At 33.6% G+C, this 10,190-nt stretch overlaps 1 protein-coding gene across 1 annotated transcript; it reads left to right on the top strand.

Annotated features, from left to right (window-relative positions):
- Window positions 1-2,645: 2,645 nt before the first annotated feature.
- LOC145108998 (ribulose bisphosphate carboxylase small subunit, chloroplastic-like) lies at window positions 2,646-4,354 on the top strand. Its single transcript, XM_079046096.1, has 3 exons — window positions 2,646-2,871; window positions 3,001-3,135; window positions 3,942-4,354. Exons 1-3 carry the CDS (start codon window positions 2,707-2,709, stop codon window positions 4,173-4,175), a joined length of 534 nt encoding a protein of 177 aa, XP_078902222.1. The 5' UTR covers window positions 2,646-2,706; the 3' UTR covers window positions 4,176-4,354.
- The last annotated feature ends 5,836 nt before the right edge of the window (window positions 4,355-10,190 follow it).

The following is a 10,190-nucleotide window of genomic DNA, read 5'->3' on the forward strand; positions in this document are numbered from 1 at the left end:
TTTGGGACCAAAAAGTTGCTAAAATGATATCCTAAAACTCAAAAAAACACCATTAGGCAAAGTACAAGATATGAATGAGAAAATGGTAAAAAACTATCGAAACGAATAGTAGTTTAAAAGGTTTCATCGTAAACACAAGAATCCATGATATTTGAAATAAGTTATAAATATGGGACACAAGGGTAAAAAATGTTCAAAATGAACATTTTGTATTTATAAAGCATATGTAGCTACTGAAATTGATTCTATACATTAATATAGTCATTACATAGTTATGACAAGTGAAGCCTATAGCGAAGTAAAATGAAAAGATAAAAAGAAAGTAATTTGCTATATATGAAAAATTAATGAGACCAAAACTCTTGCCGGTCGCAAAAAGCGAGAAACTCTCTAGTTCCATATAAATTGTTTAACAAAGATACTTGTCACATTATCTCATTGTTTTTTCCAATATATTTATTTTATACGAATAATGTTTAGTTCCAATTTATCCAAGAGATTGAATGTTATCAAATAAAATAAAAACCGGCATATGTTGTTCGAATTCAACGTAAAACCAATCAAACCAAATTTTATTCGGTTTTATTTTGGTAAACATTTTTTAGGTCAAATATCCAATTTACTGAATCGAACAAATTCATAACCATTAAACTGATCGAATAACATCTTATTAATGCACTATAAACACATTTAATTTGTTTTCAATGTAATTTCATTAATCAGATAAAGATTAGTAGATTACATGTACTGTGTAAGTGGAATGAACTACCAAGACTAGAGGAATTGAAGAACAAACTTAATTTCTATTACTATATGATATTCAATCACACATAGTGATTTCACATATATTCATATATGATAATTATTTCAAAAAAATTAAATAACCTACTTTGAAAGCCTATCCCTTATGAGAAAGAAAGGGATATAACTATGATAGCAAACCAAAATTTCAAATCGAGTTCAATATTCAGTTAAATTCACTTAAGCTTTGTTTGATGTATAGAGAAAAGATGGATAAAAATTTTAGGGATAATGACTTAAAAGGGTAATATATTTTTCGATTTGTACACATTTGGTCACTGAATTTTTTTTTCGTCCACATTTACCCCTTCAACTTGTTAAACTGTATACATTCAGTCCTTATGACCGGCTACTCCAGGTTACCCAGTAAAAATGACTTAATAGGGTAATATATTTCTCACTTTGTACACATTTAGTCCTTAATATTTTTGTACACATTTAGTCCTTTTTTTTTTTTTTTTTTGCAAAATAAATCATTTTTTTGTACTTATTCAGTACTTATGAATGATTTTTTAGTTTTTTCTCACGAAATCTTACGTGCGACATTCATTAATGAGGTGTATGGGGTTTTTGATGCTTATATCCATCGCGATCTCGACTACTTGGTTGTTTAGGTCATGTGTTCTGAACGTCATAACTTCTTCATATGATCTTAGATTTTAACAATCTTTATATCCATGCGTTCGTATTTTAGTCTACTACAACTTTCATTTAGATTAGTCCCATTAAAAATAATATATTTTTACTTATGATTTTTATATCCATACGCGATGGCGGATTTAGTATGGTCCCAGTGTTGCACCGACAACACCTGTTTTTTCTGTTCGCAGTGGAAAAATTTTCGGTTTTTTTTTTTCGTTTATACCTATTTTTCATGTATCGGCAACACCTACTTCATCTCGGCAACACCTACTATGTATTACTGCGTCTTCCCCTGTCCATACGTTTTTTATGAATGCATGTATGTATGTTTTTTTTATAAAATCGTTAGTAAAAATATATTACATTTTAACGGGAGTAATCTTAATGAAAGTTGTAGTAGACTCAAAAAATGAACACGTGGATAAAGATCCTTAAATCTGATATCGTATGAAGAAGTTACGATGTTCAAAATACAAGACCTAAGCCAAACCACAAGACTTACGCAACCAAGCAGTCGAGATCGCATTGGACATAAGCATCAACAACCCCAAGCACCTCATCAATGATTGTCTCACGTAAGATGTCGTGAAAAAAAACCTAAAGAAATCATTCATAAGTACTGAATGAGTACAAAAAAAAGGACTTATTTTGAAACAAAAAAAATGTTAAGGACTAAATATATACAAAAATATTAAGGACTAAATGTGTACAAAATTAAAAATATATTACCCTATCAAGACATTTTTCCCGGTTAACCTGGAGTAACAGGTCATAAGAACTGAATGTGTACAGTTTAACAAGTTTAAGGGTAAATATGAACGAAAAAAAAGTTCAGTGACCAAATGTATACAAATCGAATAATATATTACACTTTTAAGTCATTATCCCAAAATTTTAAGATGTTCAATTTTTTGAAATAATTTGAGAAATAAACATTATTACACTTACCCACCGTCCATGCCTCTCCTTGAAAAGATGAGATAAGATTTTTTGAGCAATGTGCAACTGACACGTGGCGCTCTTTTTCTGGTAGTTTAATGATAAGGCAGTACATCCCGCAATTTTGTGGACACTATGTAAGAAATGACATGAGCCACATGATCTAACGGCTGCCCTCACTAGAGGTTTAGACTCATTTGTTTGTATCCGTTGGATGGCATGTAGCAAAGGGATTGCTCATGTACAACTATTATAAATAGAGCTACGAAAACTGTTTTCAGTCACTGAATTTGCAAAGGGTAGCCTTAAAGTAAAATTACTAAAATGGCCTCGATCTCCTCTGCAGTAGCCACTGTCAGCCGTGCTGCCCCCGCTCAAGCCGTGGCTCCGTTCACCGGCCTCAAGTCCAACTCTGCCTTCCCTGTCACCAAGAAGTCTAACGACTTTTCCTCCCTTCCCAGCAACGGTGGAAGAGTTCAATGCATGAAGGTATATACACATATATACATATATATACATACAAAATTGTTCAGTTTTAAATTAAAAAAGAACATTTTTTTACATAATTAACCTGTTCTAGATAGAACAATAATTTAAAAGTTATGATTTTGTGTTTAGGTGTGGCCACCTCTAGGGCTCAAGAAGTTCGAGACTCTTTCGTACTTGCCCCCTCTATCTAATGCTTCTTTGGCTAAGGAAGTTGACTACCTTCTCCGCAACAAATGGGTTCCTTGCTTGGAATTTGAGTTGGAGGTCGATTTCTCATCTTTTTCATAATTCCGAATTATTATAATCTAATGACCTCATTTTAAAAATATCTTTCATCTATAATAAAGTATGGTAAAAAGTTTGATGATTATGATTTGTAGCAAAGTTTCAATGCAGATTTATAATCTTGCATAAGAAAAAACTTTTTAAAACCCATATATGTATTGAGACAATTTTTTATTTATAATTTTAAATTCGAATTTTAGCTTTCACACTTTATTTGAAATCAAAAAACACCTCAATTATTGAGATGACAAAAATTGTGAACATTAAATTATTATAAAATGAATGATACATGCTAAAATTGTTGAATTTAAAAATATAAATTTGACCCAATAAGTTGTAATCTTCAGGAAATTTATTCTTTTTGCATATTAGTAAATAAGTACAAACTTTTAGTTAATTGGTTATTCATGATATTTGAATATTTGATTAATAAACAAAGGATTTTATCTAATTACTTCTTTGATTAAAATTTGAACCTCTATGATAGATAAGTATTAATGAATAAGCAATTATATATTACTTATTTGTAAAAATGACTTATAATGACGGATAACATTTAAACTCAATACACTCGGCAAAAACCCATTTTTTATATTTACTGTTTTAGCAACAACTTCTCAAGTCTCATGTACGTGCATGCCACTTAAAATTTATCACGAACCTTGATTTAATTAGGAATAATTACATCAGAAATTTCAATTATTTGAATAATCATAAATTACAATTGTATAGTATTAGTAACCCTAACGTTTTTATGGGTGGTATATATACTTGTCTTTATATAGCACGGTTTCGTCTACCGTGAGCACCACCACTCCCCCGGATACTATGATGGACGCTACTGGACAATGTGGAAGTTGCCCATGTTTGGGTGCACTGACTCAGCTCAGGTTATGAAGGAAATTGAAGAGTGCAAGAAGGAGTACCCCAATGCCTTCATCCGTGTTATTGGATTCGACAATGTTCGCCAAGTGCAATGCATCAGTTTCATTGTTTCCAAACCACCAGGCGTACTCTAAGCGGTTTAATCTGGTTATAATGGGTTGGGTTTGTTGAACCTTTAGGGTTCTTCATTAATTTCTTTTTACTTATATGCGAATTTGTCGATTTTCAAATTTTCTGTATGTTTCGTTGTTCATTCCCGAATTTGTATGAGTTGGATAAAGGGAAACGTATAAAATATTTATTTGTCGTTAAATGTATGCTTCCATCTCCTTATGTTTCAGTTATTGTTTTAATATAAATTGTGTTTTAGATATGTGATAATTGTAAACCACTAAACCGAAGACTCAGACTTTTTTTGCATACATAATAGGAGCGGGAAACTAAGTTACATGAGTTGGTTTGGTTCTAAAATTTAACTTTAACTTTGTCCTCTTTATAATGTTTATTCTAGCATTTTATTAGCTTTTAATATAATTTTTCCGGTCGTTATAAAAAAACGATAATTACGTGTTAAATACTTAAATATAGAAAAAGACTTTCATGAAATAACTTAATACAATCAAAGTGATTCTAGCACAACAGTATCGGGTGTTGTCTTTTCTCTTTGAAATCAACGGTTCAAGTTCCGTCGTTGACATAAATAGAATTTATGAATGGTTTAAGAGTAGATTATATTTGTTGTTAAAAATAATAATAATACGGGTTTTGGGTATTAAATATTGTGAATGATTAAGATCTTTTTTATTAAATATGATGTGAAATTTTTTTTTAAATGGGACCTCTTGATGGGTGATTTTATGGATACGATTTCAATAGGATATGATAATGGATAAGACTAGTTTGTTTTTCTACCTTTCATTTTTAATAAAATTTAAAACGTTTATTAGTTTAGAAAGTTCATGTTTAAATTGGTCATAAAGTTAACCATGGTCCATATATTATTAGTTTATGACAAGTTAACTTTAATCGCCATTATAATGTATCAAAACCAATATCATTGAAAACCATTTTCACACACATGTTCATAAACTAAGATCTTTTATGAATAAGAGGATAAGTATGAAAAAATGGTAGGAACATTTCATATCATAATTTTATATAAGAATAAGGATAACCGGAGGAAAGAAAATAATAGAATGAAATTTAAATTTTTTTTCTTTTAATTAAACAAAATTACATGTGGTTTACGAAATATCACAACTTTAATCTCTATTAATTTTTTTTACACATGATCCTTATTGTTTCTAAAACTTACATAAGTTCATAACCTTTTCACCCTTTTTAATTTCTTTTACCTTTTCTTTTAACTCAAACTATTTTCAAAGAAAAGTACAAAGTAAAATTAAACAATAACCTAAATCTATTCATTATTTTTTCCCTCACGTTTCTTTCTTTCATTCTTAGCCACCGACTTCCCTGCTTCCCTTCTTCTTCTTGTCGATATACATATTTGAAGCCAATTGGTCTAGACCGCCAATAATTGTTTCCCTTTAGACTTCATCGACAATCCAACCTCACATTCATCTATCTCTTTTTCTCGTCGGACCACATAAGCCTACACCACCTCTCTCGTTTCCTTCGAGATCCCAATTGCCACTGTTGATCTTCTTTTTAGCCGGAAACCAACAGCTCACTTGTGACCCTCACCTTCATAATTTTTAACGCCAAAAATCTCAACTTGCCTCTTTAATACACCGAAAAGGATATGTGTGTTTATTTCCCCTCATAAATCCACTAAATTCATAAGGAGAAGATAACACCGAAGACGTATCTTCGATCATTCCCCTTGTCATACCATTTAAAAAAAAGATTAGCGTTGATTACCAAATTGGAAAGGCATACGATTCCATTCCTAATCTGCTTGTTGGGTGGAATCGTTGCCATGGGAGCTCCATGATAATTCTTGGTTTGCTTCTGAAAAAGTTGTTGTTGCGGGTTTGATCTAACTCGATTGACATTAATTGGTAAATTACTAGGCCGGAATGCAATCTGTTTACTATTCTGGCCCGGAGCTTGTTGGAATCCGATAACACCAAAACTAGAAGTGTTTGGGAAGTTGTTAAATTAGAAAACAAACTATTGTCATGGTAGAGTCAATAAATATTGGTGTTATATATTTGCTCAGCCATTACTGTTGGCTTCTTGTGCGTTGGTGTTTGTTTCGGTTGTTTGAAAGATAATTTTGCTCACATCCACTACCTGTTTGTTTAGTTGTTTCTTCCAATTTTGTTGGCAGGGTGATGAAATATAGTGGTAGGGTGGAGGGCGGTGGTTTCCATTCCCTTTTTTTTTTTCATTATTGTTAACACACCAAGAAATCGACAATGAGTAAGTTAGATGGTTAATTTAGATCCAGGGCATATATAAATTGGAATTTTTTTTTTGATGGGTAAATTTGGAATTACCTGTTCAACTTGATCCCGAAGGTTTCCCTCTAATTAAAAGGGTAAATTGGAATTGTCTTGTGCTAGAAATATATTGTAAACAAACGAGGGAATGGGGTGGGGTGAAGTGTTTTTAATTTATTTTTTTATTAGGTTAAATTTAATTAAGAAAAATATAAAAGAAATTAACAATTATAAAAAGGTCATTTCATGTGCCTAAAGACCAATCATACAAGTTTTAAAAATGGTGAGGACCATATTCATAAGGCTGGACGGAGTGGGAGCGGGAAAGGGGGTGAGGGAAGCTTCCCTCACTCTTGAACACCACTCCTTGGGTGAGGGAAACATCCCGCGGGAAAGAGATGGGGGGAGGGAGTGCCGCACTCTCTCTTCATGCTATTGGACAATTTTTTTTTTCTTTTTATCCTTTTTAATATTTATAAAATTATATATCTATCAAAAAAATATAAAATATATATTAAAATTTATGTTTTTAATTCCCTACAAAATGAATATAATATATGTATGAAATATATTTTAAAAAAATATAAAAAAATAGTGAGGAAAGCTTCCCACACATTCTTTAGGTTTTAGGTGAGGGAAAGAAAAATAAGGGAAATAGTGGTGTGGCCCACAAAAAGTGAAAGAAACATCCCTCCCACACCATCCGACCTTAAAAACAAATTAAAGTTGGGAACTTTGATAAACCACAAAAATATCTCCTTGGTCGTTGGGACTTGAGAGTGTATGGTTTGTCCCAAATCCCAAGTGATCATATATGTCCTTTCGTTTTAGAGATGCCCCACTTTGATATGCATTAGGCATTCCCGCATACTCACATCACCACATTAAAAGTTTTAATGTATAGACAACATATCATTATATAATACTCCCCGATCTACATTATCATTTTTATTTTTATTTTATAATTATTTAATCAAAAAATTTATTAATTAAAGTCAAGTGAGAGATAAAAAGAGGAAAAGAAAAAAAAAAGAATAATCGTAAATTTGGGATAGACGTTTTAAAGATAGAAATCACTGGTGATAGACGTTTTAAAGATTATAAGTTATAAACATTCATTTTATCAAACAAATAAATCATCGAATAGGATAATCATAAATAAATAAAAAACATTCGTACATAATGATGGAGCCAGGATGAAGTAAAAGGAGTAAAGGGGTATCCCCAAAAAAATTCCGAAAAAATTAAATTATTGATAAAAAAAAATTCGAAAAAAATTACACTACTGAAATTTTTTTGAGGGTCATCCTGGGGTACCCCATAAACCACCTAGCTCCGCCCCTGTTCGTACGTGATACAGGTTATATCAATGATATTTATATATTTTGTATATATTTTATCGACAAGTATTATGGGTTTATAATATTTGTATAAAATCTTATTATAAATTTAATGAATTACATTAAATAAACGTTTAAACATAAAATATTATTTAGGATAAACGGTCTTGAAAAAAGTTGTAGTGGTCGGGATCACGAGCATGTGAATATAAAGAACACTAAAATCTGACTTCGTATGAAAAAGTTATGATTTTTCGAAATTTCACGTTTAACCCGACACAACAATGTGTGTCATAAAAAGCGCAGGGCCTATTGCCTATTCGGATTGCCCCGAGTGTGTTGGCCTTCAGCACAAAGCAGGACCGCCACAACCCAACCACAATATGTCGACATATATAACAGATAAACATAAACAAAAATCCAACAAATACAGATAATCATACATATCTACTAATAAGCCATATACTAGCATAACACTATCCTATAACCAGGATGCATAAACTTGTGGGCCGGTATTGATGCTTTCGACCTACGAGTATAGTGAGGAAAACGCACCTCTTAGTCCGACGAGTAGTAGAAAAGTACACAGCACCGAGTACAACTCCAACACCAACTCTACCGATCACCTAAGCGAAACCAGTGACCTAAGTTTAGTTAATAATCCCAAAAGACCTAAAATATGCAAACTAATCTTAGGTCAACCTTGGTCGAAAGGTCAAAGTCAACAAACCAGCTGAGTCAACCCAGCCAAGTCAACCCAACCGAGTACGTTGGGCGTTCCCAGCTGTACGTGTGGCGTACTTCTCTTGACCAAGAAGTCAGGGATTTGACCACGTACGTGCAGCGTACCATTTGGTATGCCCAATGTACGCACCTCGTCACCTCAACTTCTTATTAAGAGCTTAAGACATCAAGTCGTTATGTCCAAATCCAGATTTAAGCCTAAAATATCATTATAAGTCATAAAGTTTCCAACTTTATGACTTTGCATGACTAGAAATGCTTAATACCAACAAAACCTAACTTCTTAATCCATTAGGACATCCTAACACATGCATGGAGAAGAACTAAGAACCAAGATCATATTTTTATGCTTCTAGACATCTCAAAACGTCTGAAAGGATAGCTTATACGAGCTGGAATATGCCATACTCATAAACATCAAGAATTGGGACCAAAATGCTTCAAGAATCAAGAGCTAACATTATCTAAAGAAATGCAAGCCAAGTTCAGAAGTTTATACCTCTTGGAGGCTACTAGGTAGATGAGGATTCCAGATCCAAAGCTTCTTCAAGCTTCCAAGGTGATTCTACTTCCTTCCTTCTCCTTCAAGGTCACCAAAATGCACACCAAAGGTCAAGAATGCTAAAACAAGCGACTAGGGTTTTCTAAGGTCGAGTGAAGTGATAGAGGTTGATGAGAGAAGAGACTTGGAGGCCATAAGGATGTTTAAATAGGGTCCAAACCATAAAATTAGGGTTTGGGATCTTGCCACATACGCCCGACGTACAATATATGTGTCCACCGTACGTGCCCTACGCCCATTATTTACAAAAATGCCACTATGAGCCATTTTGCAACATTTCTCATACACAAGGGCTAAAATGCAATAATCTTCATACTTAGGGTTAAAATGTGGAATTACCTCAACATCAAGATCTTAAAATTCTCTCTCACTTGAACTAGACTTCGTCCTCGAAGTCAGTTATTGGGAACAAATCAGGGTACTGCTCCCGCATCTCAAACTCGGGTTCCCACGTCCATTCGGAACCCTTCTGGTGCTTCCACTGCACCTTGACCAAAGACACCACCTTGTTGAGCATGACCTTCATCTTCCTATCCAAGATCACCACTGGTCTCTCCGTATAATTTAGGAACAACCGTTGAATCATTAGCCACACACTTCCGAAGCTGGGAAACATGGAACATGTTGTGGATATGGTTGAGATCCTCAAGAAAATCCAATATGTATGCTACCTTGCCAACCGTGGCTATCACCTGAAATAGCCCAATATATTGGGGCTCCAACTTGACCATCTTCCTGAAGCGTATTACACTATTCCAGGGTGATACCTTCAACAAGACCATGTCCCCGACCTGAAACTCCAACTCGTATCGAAGCTTGTCGGCATAACTCTTCTATCAACTATGAGTTGTCTGAAGTCTCTGCCGAATCTGCTGAATGAGCTCTGTTTTCTGAAGAAATACCTCATTCCTTCCTATGACTCTATGACCAACCTCTCCCCCAACAAACCAGCATACATCACTTCCTCCCATGGAGAAGCTCAAAAGGCGGCGCACCGGTACTGGAGTGGTAGTTGTTGTTGTACGAAAACTCAGCTAAGGGAAGGTAGGAGTCCCAACTCCCACCAAAATCTATGACACAAGCTCTTAACATGTC

This window comes from Lactuca virosa, chromosome 4, assembly GCF_052849685.1.
Source record: "Lactuca virosa cultivar CGN04683 chromosome 4, Lactuca_virosa_CGN04683_v6, whole genome shotgun sequence".
NCBI lineage: Eukaryota > Viridiplantae > Streptophyta > Magnoliopsida > Asterales > Asteraceae > Lactuca > Lactuca virosa.

Excerpts from the sequence above, each read along its gene's own strand:
- LOC145108998 (XM_079046096.1), top strand. The coding sequence starts at position 2,707 with ATGGCCTCGATCTCCTCTGCAGTAGCCACTGTCAGCCGTGCTGCCCCC. Across the intron at positions 2,872-3,000 it reads GAAGAGTTCAATGCATGAAG|GTGTGGCCACCTCTAGGGCT; the intron begins GTATATACACAT and ends TTTTGTGTTTAG. Across the intron at positions 3,136-3,941 it reads GCTTGGAATTTGAGTTGGAG|CACGGTTTCGTCTACCGTGA; the intron begins GTCGATTTCTCA and ends GTCTTTATATAG.